Below are 21,375 nucleotides of genomic sequence, written 5' to 3' on the forward strand. Positions count from 1 at the left end.
GTGTTGGTCACGACTGTCATGTCTGTTGTGTTGGTCACGACTGTCATGTCTGCTGCGTCGGTCACTGCTGCCATGTCTGTTGTGTTGGTCATGACTGTCATGTCTGTTGTGTTGGTCACGACTGTCATGTCTGTTGTGTCGGTCACTGCTGCCATGTCTGTTGTGTTGGTCATGACTGTCATGTCTGTTGTGTCGGTCACTGCTGCCATGTCTGTTGTGTTGGTCATTGCTGCCATGCCTCATTGTGTTGGTGACTGTCATGTCTGTTGTGTCGGTCACTGCTGCCATGTCTGTTGTGTTGGTCACGACTGTCATGTCTGTTGTGTCGGTCACGACTGTCATGTCTGTTGTGTTGGTCACGACTGTCATGTCTGTTGTGTTGGTCACGACTGTCATGTCTGCTGCGTCGGTCACTGCTGCCATGTCTGTTGTGTTGGTCACGACTGTCATGTCTGTTGTGTTGGTCACTGCTGCCATGTCTGTTGTGTTGGTCATGACTGTCATGTCTGTTGTGTTGGTCACCGCCGTCAGCGTTGTTGTGACTGTCATGTCTGTTGTGTTGGTCACTGCTGCCATGTCTGTTGTGTTGGTCACGACTGTCATGTCTGTTGTGTTGGTCAAGACTGTCATGTCTGTTGTGTTGGTCACGACTGTCATGTCTGTTGTGTCGGTCATGACTGTCATGTCTGTTGTGTCGGTCACGATTGTCATGTCTGTTGTGTCGGTCACGATTGTCATGTCTGTTGTGTTGGTCACGACTGTCATGTCTGTTGTGTCGGTCATGACTGTCATGTCTGTTGTGTCGGTCACGATTGTCATGTCTGTTGTGTCGGTCACGACTGTCATGTCTGTTGTGTTGGTCATGACTGTCATGTCTGCTGTGTCGGTCACTGCTGCCATGTCTGTTGTGTTGGTCATGACTGTCATGTCTGCTGCGTCGGTCACTGCTGCCATGTCTGTTGTGTTGGTCACGACTGTCATGTCTGTTGTGTTGGTCATGACTGTCATGTCTGTTGTGTTGGTCACTGCTGCCATGTCTGTTGTGTTGGTCATGACTGTCATGTCTGTTGTGTTGGTCATGACTGTCATGTCTGCTGCGTCGGTCACTGCTGCCATGTCTGTTGTGTTGGTCACGACTGTCATGTCTGTTGTGTTGGTCACAACTGTCATGTCTGCTGCGTCGGTCACTGCTGCCATGTCTGTTGTGTTGGTCACGACTGTCATGTCTGTTGTGTCGGTCATGACTGTCATGTCTGTTGTGTTGGTCACTGCTGCCATGTCTGTTGTGTTGGTCACGACTGTCATGTCTGTTGTGTTGGTCACGACTGTCATGTCTGTTGTGTTGGTCATGACTGTCATGTCTGTTGTGTTGGTCACGACTGTCATGTCTGTTGTGTTGGTCACGACTGTCATGTCTGTTGTGTCGGTCACGACTGTCATGTCTGTTGTGTCGGTCATGACTGTCATGTCTGTTGTGTTGGTCACGACTGTCATGTCTGCTGCGTCGGTCACGACTGTCATGTCTGTTGTGTCGGTCATGACTGTCATGTCTGTTGTGTTGGTCACGACTGTCATGTCTGCTGCGTCGGTCACGACTGTCATGTCTGTTGTGTTGGTCACGACTGTCATGTCTGTTGTGTCGGTCATGACTGTCATGTCTGTTGTGTCGGTCATGACTGTCATGTCTGCTGCGTCGGTCACGACTGTCATGTCTGTTGTGTCGGTCATGACTGTCATGTCTGCTGCGTCGGTCACGACTGTCATGTCTGCTGCGTCGGTCACGACTGTCATGTCTGTTGTGTTGGTCACGACTGTCATGTCTGTTGTGTTGGTCACGACTGTCATGTCTGTTGTGTTGGTCACGACTGTCATGTCTGTTGTGTCGGTCATGACTGTCATGTCTGCTGCGTCGGTCACTGCTGTCATGTCTGTTGTGTTGGTCACGACTGTCATGTCTGTTGTGTTGGTCATGACTGTCATGTCTGTTGTGTTGGTCATGACTGTCATGTCTGTTGTGTTGGTCATGACTGTCATGTCTGTTGTGTTGGTCATGACTGTCATGTCTGTTGTGTTGGTCATGACTGTCATGTCTGCTGCGTCGGTCACTGCTGTCATGTCTGTTGTGTTGGTCACGACTGTCATGTCTGCTGCGTCGGTCACTGCTGCCATGTCTGTTGTATTGGTCAAGACTGTCATGTCTGCTGCGTCGGTCACTGCTACCATGTCTGTTGTATTGGTCATGACTGTCATGTCTGCTGCGTCGGTCACTGCTACCATGTCTGTTGTATTGGTCATGTCTGTCATGTCTGCTGCGTCGGTCACTGCTACCATGTCTGTTGTATTGGTCATGACTGTCATGTCTGCTGCGTCGGTCACTGCTACCATGTCTGTTGTATTGGTCATGACTGTCATGTCTGCTGCGTCGGTCACTGCTGTCATGTCTGTTGTATTGGTCATGACTGTCATGTCTGCTGCGTCGGTCACTGCTGCCATGTCTGTTGTGTTGGTCACGACTGTCATGTCTGCTGCGTCGGTCACTGCTACCATGTCTGTTGTATTGGTCATGACTGTCATGTCTGCTGCGTCGGTCACTGCTACCATGTCTGTTGTATTGGTCATGACTGTCATGTCTGCTGCGTCGGTCACTGCTACCATGTCTGTTGTATTGGTCATGACTGTCATGTCTGCTGCGTCGGTCACTGCTGTCATGTCTGTTGTGTCGGTCAGGACTGTGATGTCTGCTGCGTCGGTCACTGCTGCCATGTCTGTTGTGTTGGTCACGACTGTCATGTCTGTTGTGTTAGTCACGACTGTCATGTCTGCCGCATCGGTCATGCCTATCATGTCTTTTGTGTTGGTCACTGCTGTCATGTCTGCTGCGTCTGTCACGACTGTCATGTGTTTTGTGTTAGTCACTGCTGTCATGTCTGTTGTGTCGGTCACGACTGTCATGTCTGCTGCGTCGGTCACCCCTGTCATGTCTTTTGTGTCGGTCACTGCTGTCATGTCTGCTGCGTCGGTCACGACTGTCATGTCTTTTGTGTTGGTCACTGCTGCCATGTCTGCTGTGTCGGTCACTGCTGTCATGTCTGCTGTGTCAATTGCTGCTGTCATGTCTGCTGTGTCGGTCACTGCTGCCATGTCTGCTGTGTCAATTGCTGCTGTCATGTCTGCTGTGTCGGTCACTGCTGCCATGTCTGCTGTGTCAATTGCTGCTGTCATGTCTGCTGTGTCGGTCACTGCTGCCATGTCTGCTGTGTCAATCGCTGCTGTCATGTCTGCTTTGTTGGTCACTGCTGTCATGTCTTGTCTGTCGGTCAGATCTGTTCCTTAGGCTGTGGTTGTCATGCAGGTCTAAACTGCTGTGTTGGCTGTCACTGCTGCTAGCTATATGTAGGGTATCAGACTGACTGCCTTCATCTTGCTGTTGGTAACTACTCTTTCTTACTTTCACATCTGTGAAATATATGTAATAGGAAATATTAGTAATTATCTTGGGTCGGACATTAAACTGCATCCCGTGATGGGGCCACAGTTCAGGAGATTTGTGGTTTTGGAGAGCATGGAGTCGCTCCTTTTACGGGGGAAACAGCCTCAATATACAGATAGATAGATTCACAGCGACATTTTGTCATACTATATTCATCTCAGATTGAGATCACATCATAAATGACCTCATCCTATATAAGAAATACAGTAATATGACCCTTTACTGCATGTGGACTGCATTCGTTTCTCTACATCAGGTCATGATCACATAAAGCAATTAGTTATAGAATACAGCTACATCTTACCTGTCAGAATTATATGTCTTTTCAGATTTTTTTCTTGCTTCACTTGGCAAGACTCTGTGTTGATGGTTGTATGGGACAACCTTTTGTGGAGGGGGGGCGAGCAACTACTACTTATAAAGATGGCCCTGAGGCAAAGTCTGTGAAAAAATAATAGCTGTTAACAAAACAAAATTTACTATGGTAATATCTAATAATTCAAATATGCTTATCTCCTACAAACCTATAATAAAGCAAGATTTGGCAGGAAGAGCAAAGCAATGTGTGCTGAGATGGTTTGGTCATGTTGAAAGAATGGAGGATGACAGGTTGGTGAAGAAGATAGTAAGTTCAAACGGGAGGGGTAGGAATCTGAGAGGGCGGCATGAAAGGATGGATTGATAGTGTGAAGGAGGCAGTTAAGGAAGGGACTGACACTAGAGCATAGCAGTAGAGTGATTGTGCGTGACAGGAGCACAGGATGCAGCTCAAGGGCACACAAAAAAGAAAACAATAATAAAAAAAAGCCTGCTACTTGCTGCTCCTAAAAAAGAAACAAAAGAGGTGTCCAAAAGCAAGGTCAAATTCGGGAGGAGAGATGTCCTGATACCCTCCTCTTGAAAGAGTCCAAGTCGTAGGCAGGAGGAAATACAGATGAAGGAAGATTGTTCCAGAGTTTACCAGCGTGAGGGATGAAAGAGTGAAGATGCTGATTAACTCTTGCATAAGGGGTTTGGACAGTATAGGGATGAGCATGAGTAGAAGATAGTGCATGTATGTAGGTACATATTTTTGTCTAGAAAAACCTTATACATGCTTGCAAATGTCAGTAACTGAATACAGACTTACGTGGACAATCCAAATCCTGACTACTAATAAAGTCCTTTGGCAGAGCTTTCTTCATACGTTTCTTCCTACCACGCAAGGCCAAACCATCTTCCCCATCCAGGTCACTGCTGCTTCTGTCACTGTCTACTGCTGATGTCAGCTGGTGCTGCTCACATTCCTTGTAACTGTCTGAAACCCATTTAAATGCTTGTCTATTTCAGGTTTTCACTGCAAACATGACTCAATAACTTTTTAAACTTCCAAACCCTTAAAAGTGTTACTCCTCAGGTGTATTAACCCTATTGCGAAAAATGACAGATCATATAATTTACGGAGGGAAGAAATTAAGACAACTGAAAGTGATTACAATAATCCCTCCTGTATTTGGATTAATGGGGCCAGAGACTTCTTGGATTGGATATGCAGAGTTTCCAGATAAGGGAGGATCTCTTCGATCTGCCTTAACCTCTTCGTTACTGATGGTGTACTATAGTACTTCATATAAAATTTTGGCTAAGGAACCGATGAAGTACAGTTACCAATGCTTTACAGTTGTGGTCAATACAATATGTATTACTTACCAGAAGCTATTTTTACTTTTTTCAATGGAAATTTTCTCCATGATTTGGGGTCTGGGTCTTCTCGACTAAAGGCTGTTCACTTAACTCTGAGCCGTGGAGCCGAGCCTCATTTGTAACGAGGCCGCTGATTGGCTGGCTGGCTCTCTCGCTCACCCTGTGTTGAAAGGCTGCATAATGAATGCTCGCGTGGCACATGTCTATGTTTTATTCGTTATATCTTGTCTCATACACATAACAGACCATTTTTGTTGGTACCGTTGCACTCAGCAGTGAATGCAGAAGCTTCGATACTCAGGGAAAAACTATTACTAAGCAATAATAAAGAAGTTTTAGCGAGTTGAAGCGGAAATTTTCTTGCGATATCTTTATAACACTGTTTATTTATTATCATTTCCTGTGTAAATATTTAAAGGAATGCTGTTATGAACGATTGCGTTTCATAAAAGAATGTCTCCTGAACGGAATGCAATCATCAAATTATAGTTAGATGATAATATAAGCGGATTACTGAATTATTTATGAGCATGTGTCACTCGCCGGGAAGAGGGAGCAGCGAGGCAGCACGACACAAGGCTGTGTAGGGAGGTGAGGACGGGGGTAAGGAGAGCGCTGATTGGCTGGCGGCCTCTCTCACTCACCGTGTGAGTGATTTTATTTCATGTAGCTATATAACCTATATGTTCCACAGGAAAAACTATCAATCCAGTGTCAATAATCGTCAGATTAGCACCATTACTTTCATGTTGTGCCAAAGGATGCATCGTATCTATAAGTAAAATCAAGTAAGTAAAATAATAAATAATGCATGCAGGACACCCGGCCTATATATTTTCTGCTTTCAACACTCACTGCTGTTCTGTCTTCACTGCCTGAGCCTCCTCCCCTCACCTGCAGCATGAGTCTGCCGCCTGGCGGCTGCACTCCGCTCGCCCTTTCCCGCGAGTCATACCTTCCCATAAATTTTTTTGTAATTCACTTACATTACCTTCTAACTATAAGTTGACAATTGTATTGCGTTCAGGAGACATCCCTCAATGAAATGCAATAGTTTATAGCAGCATACCTTTGAATATTTATTCAGGAAATGATGATAAATAAACAGCGTTATAAAGATATCGGAAGAAAGCTTTCACTTCAACTCGCCAAAATTTCTTTATAGTTGCTTATTGCTATCTTTTTCCTGAGTATCGAAAGTTCCCCATTCATTGCCGAGTCTAAAGGTACCAACAGAAATTATCTGTCACGTACATGAGACAAGATATAACGAATAAAACATAAACATATACCATTATACACTGCCTCTCAACACGGTGAGTGAGAGAGGCCGCCAGCCAATCAGCGCTCTCCTTACCCCCGTCCTCACCTCCCTACACAGCCTTGTGTCGTGCTGCCTCGCTGCTCCCTCTTCCCGGCGAGTGACACATGCTCATAAATAATTCAGTAATCCGCTTATATTATCATCTAACTATAATTTGATGATTGCATTCCGTTCAGGAGACATTCTTTTATGAAACGCAATCGTTTATAACAGCATTCCTTTAAATATTTACACAGGAAATGATAATAAATAAACAGTGTTATAAAGATATCGCAAGAAAATTTCCGCTTCAACTCGCTAAAACTTCTTTATTATTGCTTAGTAATAGTTTTTCCCTGAGTATCGAAGCTTCTGCATTCACTGCTGAGTGCAACGGTACCAACAAAAATGGTCTGTTATGTGTATGAGACAAGATATAACGAATAAAACATAGACATGTGCCACGCGAGCATTCATTATGCAGCCTTTCAACACAGGGTGAGCGAGAGAGCCAGCCAGCCAATCAGCGGCCTCGTTACAAATGAGGCTCGGCTCCACGGCTCAGTGTTAAGTGAACAGCCTATAGTTAAGGCATTGTGAGCATCAACTTTTGATGGCCAATATAAAATCTGGCTGCCTTCAACTATCCAGGTAGATGGTACCACACACTCCTCTTCTTTTCTGCCCTCCAGCCACACCGACCTTTTCCACATCCTGGAAATATTAATTTCATGCTTATTGCAATAGAATATGTTTAGTCTCCAATATAATTGACCTCCGGCAGGAACCTATAGTACCTTATGTTTTACCCATTGTTTCTTAGAGAACTTTAGCGTCATCAAGACAAAAATCAGACATGGAGACTATGAAAAAAGGTATTATTAATGGCAGTTTATAACAATACATTACCAGTGGATTTAAACATTCTGATCATTTAAATCTCATTATCAGTTGCATTTACCAGTCGGAAATAGCTTCTTGGGATCCCCCAGTTAGGTTAAGTTAGGTCAGGTTAGAGTAATTATCCCACTGAGGTCCACCCTGTCTTTTTCACTAAAGAATTTCAGAATGCAATGGTTATTAGGGTGATTCCAATGTTGATTTTTGTCGGAAATCATTAGTTTTATTGCTATTACCTCCGGAGGTGAGGGAGTGGAAACCAATGATTCTCGGCAGAAATTAATATTGCAATCACATGAAAAACATTAATAACCATTGCATCCTGAATTTTTTGAATGAGAAACTAATAAACAAACACCAAACACAACCTAACCTAACTAAACCTAACAGAACCTAGACTAACGTAACGTAACCTAACTTAACGTTTTGTATCCTAACCTGGCTCACCTCATTCGTCTGAATCATAGTCCTCATCACTGGAGATACGAGGCGGAGCTAGGACATTTGGCACACAAGGAAGCCGTATAGCGGAACTGAATTTGAAAATGAAGCAGGATGGAATGAAGATGCTAGACAAGATGTCACTGGCTGATAGAAATAAAAAAAGGGGCGGTGATTGGCTGAAGGAATCTAGGAATTTCTCGCAAGAGTTCGCGCAGGCGCAGTGTCATGTGAGGAAGGGACGCAGCAGCCAAGAGACTCCTAGACAGCTGTAATGGCGCATCTCCTCACACGCATAACTATAAATTTTTCAAAAAATCGTATCTCGCTTATTACTAGTTTGTGACGGATGATTACTTAGAAGAAATTGTTCTACTCAATGAGAGGATTATAAAGATTATAAGAAAATCAATACATGACAGGGTGGACCTCAGTGGGATAAATACCCATTTTAGTTTAGGTTACATTATGTTTCATCTCGTTTTTAAGACATTCAGGCAACTTGCACTGCTAGACTAAAGTGCAGCAGTTAATTTGGGATACATCCAAGAAATTATTTCCAACTGGCCAATTTGGGGTCAGGTTAGGTTAGGTTGTCATGAGGGGGTACAAGGGGGGCGCCCATGATCGCATTCACAAATAAAAAGTTAAATATTAAAAAATCGCTGGCGGCGTTGCTATACATTTGCGACACATATATGCGGTTCAATGTAGAAGTGAATAAGTAGTTAAACTGTAACTGTATCCTGCTATATATAGGTACTACACGTTCAGTAGTACATACATGATGTTACTACAGTCTTGTGCATTGCCATACTGTAAAATAAAACCCAGCTGTTTCCCTAACATCACTGCATTCAAGGTGAGTCCCCCCCCGGAAATTTAAAGTTCATAGGATGTTTGGCAAACGTTTGTAAAAGGTGCGCAAACTTCACAACATGAGCTTCAGTTGAACCTCAAACAAGCCTGAAAAGTACCCGTTTTGGTGTACACTTTTCGGTTTGCGCAAACCTCATGTGAACTTTAAAAGCACCCAAAAATGAGCTGTAAAAAGACTTTTCATGAACCTTAAATGAACTTTTAAGGGCCTCAAAAAAACTTTATATGAACTTTAAAACACCTATAAATGAACCATAAAAAGCCTTTGAATGAACCTTAAATGAACCTTTAACAAACCTCAAAAAAACTTTAAATGAACTTTAAAACGCCTATAAATGAACCATAAAAAGCCTTTTAATGAACCTTAAATGAACTTTGAATGGACCTCAAAAATCTTTATATGAACTTTAAAAACACCTAAAAATGAACCATAAAAAGCCTTTTAATGAACCTTAAATGAACATTGGATGGACCTCAAATAATATGAATCACGAGTTCTAAAAAATGCCTTCATAGGAATTACTGCCATTTGAAGAAAACAACATGGTTTCCTTCTTGTTTTATTATCTCCACATATACATCACATTCTACCATAAGGAAATCCATTATGCAAAGGTACCTCTTTTATCTATATACCTTATATGAATCAGGCATTTGTAATTATTTATGATGCTAGCAAAAAGAAAGTTTTGTGTTATTTTGCATGTGTTGTACTTAGTTGACACTGACAGTGGAGACCAGTGCTTATATAACACTCAATAAAGAACACATGCATAAAATTATTTTAGCCACAAATTTGGTTTCAGGCCAAATCTGAATCATGTGCTGCATCAGACTCTAACCTCATCAGCTGCATGTTGTCATGAACTTTGGACAGAGTTTGCAGACTGGAATGTTTCCTCATGTACACTGTTACCAATCTGAAGTATGGCTCTTCCATGTTCAAATTTGTGCTTCTTTGCTGCTGCCCTTGTAGCAGTATTTTTTAAATATGTTGAAAGAGCAGTTGATGCCTCTTTAGTATCAACTGAAAGGGTTTTTATTGTTGTTAAGAGTACTGTATCCATAATTGAAGGCATCATTTTGCACATTGACAACTTTTTTGTGCCTGACTTCCCAAAAGCGCTAACATATTGCCATACTGAATCATCAGCTAATCTTTGCATTATCGACCTAACTATATCCAGAGCAGCTACTTTAGCATTCTTCTTAGGCTTGGGAGCTAACTCAATGAGGATCTTAAGGAGGTCGTTCCTGTTCTTCTTAGAATTTTCACATCCTTCCGAGAACTGCTTCTCCCGTTCGAGAAACTGTTGAAAAACATAATTCTTAGTTCATTATTGTTTATTTTATGTGTACATGAGGAACAGTTGTGCAATACAGATATATGAATAAGTCTGTTAATGTAAGCCTATTACATACTACTGCAGAGATGCTTGGTAAAATTGTACTTTTTAAATAAGATAAGTGACAAGAGAACAGGAGATTGAATTACCTTGGTTCAGTCCTACACAAGTATGGAAGAGCAGAAGGTGATATAAGAAAGGGAATGAAAGAGTGTTGCTGGGCGAGGGGTCACACACAGGCCGCAGAGATGACATGATCAAATGAAAAGAATAAGTTAACTGACTAGGAAGGTGCATTTGCACAAGACGTGGTAGCTAGGTGTTAAGAGGAAGAAAGCACATAAATGGGACGACAGGTTATTGCAGTATTTGAGGAAATTATACAGCAGAAGTGAAAGGGGATATGCGGAAGCAGATAAAAATTAAATGGGAACATATCCTAAGAGTGATCAGAAGTCTGCCACATCATAACCAAATAAGACACATACACACCACAAACTCAAAGTATCCCACCTCCAAGCACTAATATACCCATATCACAAAAAAATAATCACTTCAAAATTTTATGTTAACACTTAGAGCAATTGGCTTTAAGCTAATTGTTATGAACTAATAAAAAAATAGGGTACTGTGCTGTAGCACTTAATAATTTCATGTAAATGCACTTGAGGTGAGGATATTAAAGAATGCAGATGGTGGTAGTGGTATGGATGTAGGTATGGTATGGTACTGACTGTGTTGAGTGTTGCATTTAAATATTTTCTTTATACTGAACATCAAAGTCATGCAGTTTCAACATTTTTGTCAAATTTAGGCACTAAATTTGAATATAAATACTTTACAATTAGTTACAATAATTTGTAATCATCCAGTCAATAAAATTATGACCCTCACCATGCAGACATTCAAACAGAATTATACAAGGAAAAAATTCATTGATCTAAATACAAAGCATCATGCACGTCACCCAAGCAAGTTAATATTGTAAGAGGCATGTCTAACTACATATACAACTCAGTACATTGATGTAAATATTATACATATGTATGAAGGCTCAAAAGGAGTGAAAGGACAATGTGAACAAAGTAACACCCATCAAAAATATGTGATGAATTAATTGCCCAAGGCCAGTTTCAACCATGTGAGACATGAGACAGCCTCTGCTATGGCTGCATCAGCAGAAAGGCCTCAAACAAAACCACCCACTTCCTGCTACAACTTTCTGTAACAATTGGTGGCAATGAAAGCCTTTTCATGAAGCTGTGAGTGGGACTTACACATGGGACAACAGTGGGCTACCATTGTGCCATGCCTGTACAAAGCAATAAGTTATGCAAACCCAAAAACTGCAGAAGCGTGTATGCAGGTCTATCTTTTCAGCACTGAAAATGTCAAAGCAATCTGCCCAAAACTGAAATTACCTGAATGCTCAAAAGATAGGTGTGCTATATCGCTTCCTTAAACAAAACTATAATAATAATGCCTTATTAAGAACCACCACCACTATGTTTATCAAGCAGTATGATACAAAATCATGCTACTTCACCCAATAATCTGCTGTTATCAACATCAGATGTTCAGTCAAGTGGCACAGGACATGAAATAGCAAATCATGTTCTCGTTCTCTTTAATTTCAGATGTAAATATGATATAAATTGTTAAGAATTGCTTCCTGTTATAAACGAACAATACATGTTTCATTCTATCATATAAAAAAATATCATAGCATTCCGAAGTTAAAGAAAATAAAATTTATTATTTAATCCAATTTTGATTACACCACACTGATTACTTACTTCTTCCAGTGATGTAGCTTTAAAGCCAAAAGACTTCAGTTCATCAAAAGGGTTTTCAATAATCGACTCTGTACATTCAGATGAGTTCTCGAGCTTGCTCTTCAACTCTCACCTCCTGCTTCACATCTCGCACCTCCTGCAGCAAGACCCTGAGAAGATCGATCACACTCACATCCTGCAATAAAGGATATTTTGCCTGTATTTACAGAACATGGCACAGTTAATTAATCTCTATTACAAATGTAACACTTCTCCCATAAAACATCACCAAAAATACATAACAGCAAAAATGCAGTATCTGGAATTCAACATGGGAGAGGCAGTACCATACATACTGGCATGCCTACTTACAAGAGCCTTTGATGTATACATTAGTTTGTGACTCGTGAATTAATTACTTGCCAAAATATGTACAGTACTCTTAAATCTTTATGATGTTTGCAACTGTTGGAACTTTATACAGGTCTGGCTAACCCCTGGGAAAACAAAAAACATATTGAATACAAAATATACAAACTTATATCACCAATTCATATTCAAGAGTAAACTTGTAAGTTGTAAATTATTCCACAACTTCATACACACCTCCTCCATCTTGTGTTGTGTTTCAAAACTACTCGGAAGACTTTCAGCAATAAGGCTCAGTGTAGCATCCCCTGTAATGAATTCAGCAAATCAAAATGAGTCTTTCCACCGAGAGCACGCATTGAAAGGGGGGGAGGAGGAGTGGTAGCAAGGATGGTGGAGAACAGGACAGACAAGGGATAGGGCAAAGGTTATAGGCAATAATCAGTGATCAATGACAAAGCATTGGTGGTTGTGGGCAGTAGTGTGTGGGGATGGCATAGATATGTAATGAATTTAATTCTAAATTTAGATGTATATTTCAATCTCAGAAGCCATGGAAATGCAAGATATGTACGTCAATGTTACTAGCAGGGGTGTGGAGTCGGAGTTAAAATTTTCCGACTCCGACTCCAGGAAATTTTAAAGTTGCGACTCTGACTCCAACTCCTGCCCCTATGCCCCTCCCCCTCTATTGAAATTTTTTCTTTTTTTTTAGATGCCTGTAGCACCGGTAGACTCTCTTGAGGTCCTTTTTCTTACATGTATTTACATCCAAATTACGCAAACTCTATTAAAACAACATCTAGATAATGTAAAAGAAAAAAAAAATCACAACTACATTACATGATAAATGATATTACGTTAAGGAGTCGGAATCGGGGGTATTTTTATCGACTCTGACTCCAGCCAAAAGTAGCTGACTCCACCGACTCCGACTCTACACCCCTGGTTACTAGTATAAACTTACTTGATATAAAATGTTACATCTAAAGTGGTACAATGGTATCTGCATCGTAACATTAAATATATGTGGCAAAATATCAGTAAATATGTATATTATTTTAAAGCATATAGTATTATGGTATACAACAAAATGTTATACTTACGTGAGCCCTTTCTGTCTGTCGTGATGACGTGCGAGGTCTGCAAGAAGATATGTCTGAGGTGCACTTCTTCTTGCAGACAGGACGGTCATCATCAGACTCTGATGAAATCAGCATGGCCCTACTACCTGTCAAGAAAGAACAACATTAATAAAGAAATTTAATAGAGAACTTCAGTGCTCTTGATGCTGAGGTAGTGGGGAAAATATCCTACATGTAAATGCTTGAAAGCGATAACTTTCAGTGTTTTTATGATGGACCTTACGGAAGATGGCAAAAACAATTCCTCCCTTGGGGTTTATCCCCAACGAAACTATGAAAAAAAAAATAATAATAATAATAATAATATTATGGAACATTATTATAACAAATTACATAATAACACAAATAATACTTAATTCCACCTAAACTTGAAGATACAGGAGATCCTGAGTGTTCTGAATCAGACTCGGATGATGCAGGTCCTGACATGGTCTTGAATTCTGCTGGTTAGAGCAAAACATTACAAAATGAAAAATGACAGTAATCCATATCATATACCAGTATACATTTTTAGTATTTCAAATGTAGTGTATAGCATAAATGGAAACAATAGGGCCGGGAGGGCATGAACTTTTTTAACCAACAACCAGGATTTTTCCACTATTTGACTATGACTATAATGTGCTTCTTAGAGCCTCGGAAGATTTTCAACCCTCAAGGGAGGAGGGCAGTCGCCCCCTTCAGCCCCCCTTGGCTACGCCCCTGGTGCCTCACTGGTCAGTTATATATATCCAAACCTAAATTAATGTACAGGAGTGAATTGAGTCAGTTGACCGTGAAATATCGGCACATGTGTATGACAATTCCCCACCCCCGGGCCCATACACCCGGCCACCTGTCACCCGTATACTCATTAACTCTTTAAAATTCGATAGCGCAGTTTCTGGCCTTATGCCACATATGTATGGGGTTCAAAATGTATATAATAATGAGATCTAACCCATGGTTAGGATGAGAAATAGGACATATGTGTAACATTCGGGAATAATACCGAATTAACACCAGGCCCCCCGAGGTTATCCACAGGGGAAGAGAAATTACAATTGTACCCCATATTGTTGTAGAACATATATATAAAGACACACACTTACCACAAAGTAGGGTGGACACCTTTACCGTAGCCGCCAGCAATACGGCTGTGCAGGTGTCCTGTCCAATGAACCCTCCAGCCTCCAGGAATGGCAGCTGTCCCGTATTCCTTCTGCAGCGTGCACGCTCGCCGACGACAACAAAGTGGCGTGGTTGGTGTTAACAAGCAATGGAAGACATTGGGAGCCAAAAATGTGCAAGAAACTGACTTCCCATTCCCAACCGATGATAAAGGTCTCTGATTCCCGCCAAATAGCGTTGGCGCCAGAATTCACCCGCATTGCGCTGGCAGTTCAGTTCAATTTCGCCTCTCTCTCTCTCTCTCTCTCTCTCTCTCTCTCTCTCTCTCTCTCTCTCTCTCTCTCTCTCTCTCTCTCTCTCTCTCTCTCTCTCTCTCTCTCTCTCTCTCTCTCTCTCTCTCTCTCTCTCTCTCTCTATATATATATATATATATATATATATATATATATATATATATATATATATATATATATATATATATATATATATATATATATATATATATATATATATATATATATATATATATATATATATATATATATATATATATATATATATATATATATATATATATATATATATATATATATATATATATATATATATATATATATATATATATATATATATATATATATATATATATATATATATATATATATATGTATATATATACATACATACATACATACATACATATATGTGTGTGTGTGTGTGTGTGTGTTCTTACCTAATTGTTCTTACCTAATTGTATTTTCACAGGATTGAGTCAAGCTCGTTTTGTCCCGTCTTTTGACATCATTTCATCATACTTTTCTTTAAAACTATGAATACTTTTGACACACACTACTTCTTCTGGTAGGGCGTTCCATTTATCTATCGCTCTATCAGGGAATCTGTATTTTTTTACATCTTTCTTTAGCCTTTTCTTGTATAGCTTTTGCTGTGTCCTCTTAAGGATGATGATGATGATGTGTGTGTGTGTGTGTGTGTGTGTGTGTGTGTGTGTGTGTGTGTGTGTGTGTGCATACAATATTAATGAGAGCTTTGTGTGCTCCCATTTTCTGACCAAAAAACTTATAACAATTTTGAGGAGGGATCAAAAAAGTCTGCAATCAAAAGGTGAAAAAGATGTTTGCGCATGATTAATTTGAACAACTTTTGAATCAATATTTCTGGCTGTGGGAGTATTGAAACCATTACGAGAAAACACTATCATTTGTGTTATATAGAGTTACAGCTTATCAATTAAAGTGTTGACCACATGATAAAAACGATTGTTAAACGTTTGTTAAACGTTTGTGATTCACCATCCTTAAAAGTAATTTTATAAACCTTATAGATAACAGTAATTTCAATATTTAAGCTAACAAACCCCATGCAGCAGATATAAGAGTATATTGCAGTAATATTTAGTCACATATTGAATCACAACTCTATGCATAAAACGTTCGTTAAACGTTTGTTTGACGTTCATGAATCACAAACCTTAAAAGTGCCTTGATAAACCTGAAATGAACAGTGTATGTGAAGCTCGCGAACGTTCGCTTCCGGGGGGGTCAAATGTAGGTACACCCACAGTCCCACAACCCACATCGTTTGCCGTGATTTCACTGTCCTTTGGTCCACGAGCAGGGTCTTCAATATCTCTTAATGCACTCCAGAGGGAGAGGAAAACCCGGTAATGGGACAAAACATAGGCAGAAATCTGTTATTGGCCGCTCATCACGAAAGTCCCGAGTGAGGCAATTTAAGCGGGAAAATGTTGGATTTATTTTAGTTCAGTTCAGTGTTGTCAAGAGCGATGATTTTCAGCGCATAATGCTAAAGCCATAATTGCGGTCAATTGAGAACAAATAAAAGGCTATTTATGTGATTTACAATTTAAAAATTCATTATTTAGCAGAATTATAATATTTATATAAGTACATGATGAGCCACAACCTTATTGGTAATAGAGTAAATATAGCATAATGTGCTATAATATCTAGCATTCTGATTGGCAACGCGCAAGCTCCCGCCCGCACACACACACACACACAGAGAGAGAGTTATACTTGTATATGTAAGTAAGTTTGGATGAGATCGTAGAATACGTGATATGTGTATATATATATATATATATATATATATATATATATATATATATATATATATATATATATATATATATATATATATATATATATATATATATGTATATATATACATATATATATACATATATATATATATATATATATATATATTATATATATATATATATATATATATATATATATATATATACATATATATATATATATATATATATATATATATATATATATAAAAATATATATATATATATATATATATATATATATATATATATATATATATATATATATATTATAACTATTAATAAGTTGAGAATTACCCCGAGATATATAGAATAAGATGTAGGATACATATATGATATATGTACATAAAATGCAAACTTGTGTTTTACACACATAGTTTCCACCTGAATTATTGGAACAGTTATACACATGAATTTCTCTGCCAGTAATACCTGGGAAAACCACGTGAATTGGGACCCAGTTATACACGTGAATGTTAGATCAAGTTATACACGTGCGTAACTCGTGAATATCTAGTGAAAACACGAGTACACAAGTAATCCACAAGATTTCCATTAGACATTCACGTGAAATTCACGTGTTGTGCCCACTGGGCCCTATCAGCGGCTTAAGGTGGTGTCATAATGGCTGTTTTCGTCCAACCGTTGGGGTTATGGGCAACGCCCCAACCGGGAACGAGTTCACGGTTATCCATATGCTGGTGTCACACTGGGCTTTTTTCTTCCCACCGAGTTGGTGCCACCTAGGCCAACCGGCAACTCCAACTTTTCCTGGTGTGCGTCACACACGGCCAAGGTCGGTTGCCCGTATCCACATCCACAACGTAAACAAAGCACTTGCCCTGTATCAACATGGCGTCATCTGCTAAAGTAAGGGCTGTCGCAGCTTGTGCTGCCATTACCCAAGTTGTGGACTTGTTGCTGCTGTTAAATGGAAGGAAGAAACAGTTGTGGGTGTGGCGTGCCTGTGGTTCCTCCATGCCAGTTCTCATTGTCATCACTGCGCGTGCATGGCCAACCCATCCATCTTGACTCAGCCACATAAATACGTGGATCGAATAACAACACACACACACACACACGTGAGTGTCGGCAATGATGTCATCGGACTCCCAGCGAATCATAGCGTGTTTTCAGAACCGTCAGCCAATCGTAAGGCAGCCGCCTTCAACTCTGGCTTCAAAATGACCCATTCTCTCTCTCTCTCTCTCTCTCTCTCTCTCTCTCTCTCTCTCTCTCTCTCTCTCTCTCTCTCTCTCTCTCCATAGCCTACTATTTCACTTATACTATCAAAAGTTTCACCATTAACTTTAACTTCCTGGATCTCATCTCTATTTTTCAGTTTTCCATTTATAAACTTATAAAACAGTTTTGGCTGGTCTTTGCACTTATCCACAATATTTTTCTCAATATTCCTTTTTTCTTCTCTTCTTACTCTGACATATGCATTCCTCTTCCTTTTGTACTCATTCCATAGATCTATCCTCCTATTTTTTCTCCATTTATTCCATGCCTTCTCCTTATCCTGCTTGGTGTCTTCACACTTTCTATCATACCACTCTTCTCCTGATTTCTGGCCAACTTTCATCCTTGGTACCCACTTTTCCACTCCTTCATTGTAAATCCGTAGAAAGATAGCCCATATTTCTTCCATATTGCCAGCCTCAAAAAAAATCCCATAATGCTGCCTCAAAATGCTTCCTAAATTGTTCAAAATTTGCTTTATTAAAGTTGAACCATTCTTTCCTGTAGTCCTCATTCCTGATTTTTCTACCTTCTCGTAATATGTATTCGATAAGGACATGATCACTCTTCTAGTTCATCTGCTCTATGATATCCGGCTCCCTGGTGTTTATCAAGTCCAATCTAGATGCTTCGTCATTTCTTCTGAATCTCGTATTTTCCTCCACCCACTGTGTGAGGAAGTTATCTGTAACCAATTCCAAAACCTTGTTCCCCCACTTCCTTCCGTTGACCAGTTTTCCCATGACACTTCCTTACAATCTCTAGAAGGGACTAGGGTCTGCAACAAGGTGAGAGCCAAGACTACATTTTGAAACACACGTCGGGGCGAGGAAGGGGGTTTGGGAGCGTGTGTGTGTGTGTGTGTGTGTGTGTGTGCACACGAGACAGCGGGCGCCAAGGCCTAGCCACAAATGGACCTTAGCAAACGCCGAGAAGCAACTCAAATTAATAAACGATACAATATACTTGAGAATATATACTTTAATATAAACAAGAAGGGAATGGATTATAAATCCACGTAATATTTGCAGGGTGGGGAAGGCAACGAGGCCTCTTACCCTAGCAAACGCCGGGAAGCAAGTGGGTGCTTGGGGTGGTGGGAGAGGGCCACAGGTAATGGTTAGAAGCTGGGCTAAACAAATAAATACATTAATAATTTTGGTTTGCGAGTGCCTTAGTGTACGAGCATTTTGATTTCCGAGCCCCAAAAATGACTGAAAACGGCTTGGTTTACGAGTGGTGACTAGGTGCCGCTTTCACAGTCATCTGGTATACACCCTAACCAAAGGCCCTACCATCCTGGTAGCAGTCATTACCATCGAGGCTTTCACAGTCGCTGTTTTCGTGGTATTGGCGACTTCCAGCGTGGTAACGATCACAACGAGGCGAAGGCGTGTGGTTCGGCAGTGTTGGCGTGCCTGAGCGGCGGGAAATGTCAACATTACATCAGCTGAGCGGAGGACTATGAAGGATAAATGTGAAAAATACACGTACAAAGAGTAAACGTGAAGAATAAATATAAATAATAACTGTGAAGAATAAATATGATGAAGTGTCTCGCTGATACAGCGCTCAAATTTGCTGACATCCTAATATTTCCTAGGGATAATAGGTGAAAATGTATTTGATAATGGTGACAAGTATTAAAGTTTTGTTATTTAACACATGTCAGCAAGACAGACCCCTCACCTACATTCATTACATTTGTTCATTAGTCACACTTGTTTACCAGACCACATTCATTTTTTACATAACAGGGCTAATTTTGTTATTTGTATGCCCTATGCATATATACATAATGAGGCTGTCTAGAATAATATGAAAGTTTGGCCAAGAAGGCCTAACAGGTGAATAATGGTAACAAGTATTAAAGTCCTAGCTCTCTTCTGCTCAATTGTGTACTTTTACAACAATAAACCATTAAATAATCAAATTGAAATTCTCAGCAGGACGTTTACTGGTCAGCAGGTGAAGTGAGTTCATGTCATTCATATTCCAAGTTTTTTCTCATATTACCATTGAAGCTCTGCAACGTGTTACTGTATTGTTTAATTTTTCTTTACGTCTGTATAAAGAAGTAATATAACCACTTAAGAGCAAGAATTTGTACTAATTACTATATAATGTCATTGGTAAGCTTCATTGGGGAGCCCCCGTGACTACCAGAGCTCCGTTACCAGAGGTTCCAATCTCTGGTAGTGCTGCAAACAAACATTGCCGCGAAAGACAACTGTGACAGCGTATTTCTTAGTGGTAGTGGCGATCGCCGCTCATTGGTAAAGATCTGTACAAACAAAAGTGACTGTGAAAGCGTCCCTAGGTGTACGAGCACCTGTTCTTTTACAAGTCAAAGACGCCAGCGTAGGTTAACTTTGTTTGCTGCAAGACGAGAGCACTCAGATCGGAAAACAGTATGCTCGTACCGACCACTGTTTTCCATCCGTACAGACAACCGACAACTTGCTCCCGGTTGAGCATGCGGGCAATTACGGTTGCCCATGTCCCCAATGGTTGGAGGAAAACGGCCATTGTGACACCGCCTTTTAACCCATACAACCCAAGGTACAACCCCGCTGTCGACTTTAACCAACACCGCATTTGTACACCGAGGCCCGCTGCCGTCTGTATCCAACACCAACTTCTTCCTTTACTTAGGCAGCTTGTATGGTAGCCATTGCAAGGGTTTCCAAATTGGACATGTGGTAGCTCTCTCTGTCTCTTTGAGAGAGAGAGAGAGAGAGAGAGAGAGAGAGAGAGAGAGAGAGAGAGAGAGAGAGAGAGAGAGAGAGAGAGAGAGAGAGAGAGAGAGAGAGAGAGAGATTAACATAGATTTACATAGAAAATCAGACCACACAGACCCCATGGTCCAGACTAGGTGGTCTGTCCTTAAACCGAAGTGAATTTACACTAATCAGATGGCTCCAAAACGTTGCTTTTCTACTCTAGTTAATATTAAGTTCAAGGAAGTGACGGTCGAGCTTGTTTTTAAAGGAGTCAATCGTGTTACACTGGACCACTGACGGTGGGAGATTATTCCATTCTCGCACTACAACGTTGGTGAAGAAAAATTTGGTGCAGTCTGAATTTACTTGTCTACATTTGAGTTTTATGCCATTGTTCCTCATTCGCAAAGTGTCATCGATCATAAACAATTTTGTTCTGTCTACATTCGTGAAACCATTAAGTATTTTAAAACATTCGATCAGTTTTCCTCGGAGGCGACGTTTCTCAAGAGAGAACATGTTAAGGGTGGAAAGCCTTTCTTCATAGGATTTGTTGCACAAGGAAATGATCATTTTTGTTGCCCGACGCTGAACACCTTCTAATTTAGCAATGTCCTTTGCATGTGCATGTGCTGTCACCCTGCCTGGTCAAACTCTTTCGCCTCTGCCTGTCAACATCTACCTTTCCTTCTTGCTGGAAGTATGCCTTCACACAGCCTGTACCTAAGAAGGGTGACCGCTCCAATCCCTCAAACTACCGTCCTATTGCTTTACTTTCTTGTCTATCTAAAGCTTTTGAATCAATCTCAACTGTAAGATTCAAAAGCACCTTTCCACTTGA

At 40.5% G+C, this 21,375-nt stretch overlaps 1 protein-coding gene and 1 long non-coding RNA gene across 4 annotated transcripts; both read right to left on the reverse strand.

Annotated features, from left to right (window-relative positions):
* Window positions 1–223: 223 nt before the first annotated feature.
* Window positions 224–4,772, reverse strand: LOC126992426 (dentin sialophosphoprotein-like). The gene is made up of 4 exons (XM_050851164.1): window positions 4,620–4,772; window positions 3,795–3,931; window positions 2,545–3,456; window positions 224–229 (listed from the first exon to the last, which is right to left on the reverse strand). Exons 3-4 carry the CDS (start codon window positions 3,301–3,303, stop codon window positions 224–226), a joined length of 765 nt encoding a protein of 254 aa, XP_050707121.1. The 5' UTR covers window positions 3,304–3,456; window positions 3,795–3,931; window positions 4,620–4,772.
* Window positions 4,773–8,695: 3,923 nt separating this feature from the next.
* On the reverse strand, window positions 8,696–14,663 carry LOC126992425 (uncharacterized). 3 transcript variants are annotated; one of them, XR_007746546.1, is made up of 7 exons: window positions 14,423–14,663; window positions 13,694–13,771; window positions 13,293–13,417; window positions 12,424–12,494; window positions 11,839–12,013; window positions 11,589–11,667; window positions 8,696–10,006 (listed from the first exon to the last, which is right to left on the reverse strand). It is a non-coding gene; the product is annotated as an uncharacterized LOC126992425 (long non-coding RNA). The 3 variants fall into 3 exon arrangements; XR_007746545.1 differs by having other exon boundaries at window positions 8,696–11,667; XR_007746547.1 differs by lacking the exon at window positions 11,589–11,667 and having other exon boundaries at window positions 8,697–10,006.
* Window positions 14,664–21,375: the final 6,712 nt, after the last annotated feature.

Source organism: Eriocheir sinensis, unplaced genomic scaffold, assembly GCF_024679095.1.
Source record: "Eriocheir sinensis breed Jianghai 21 unplaced genomic scaffold, ASM2467909v1 Scaffold46, whole genome shotgun sequence".
NCBI classification, from domain to species: domain Eukaryota; kingdom Metazoa; phylum Arthropoda; class Malacostraca; order Decapoda; family Varunidae; genus Eriocheir; species Eriocheir sinensis.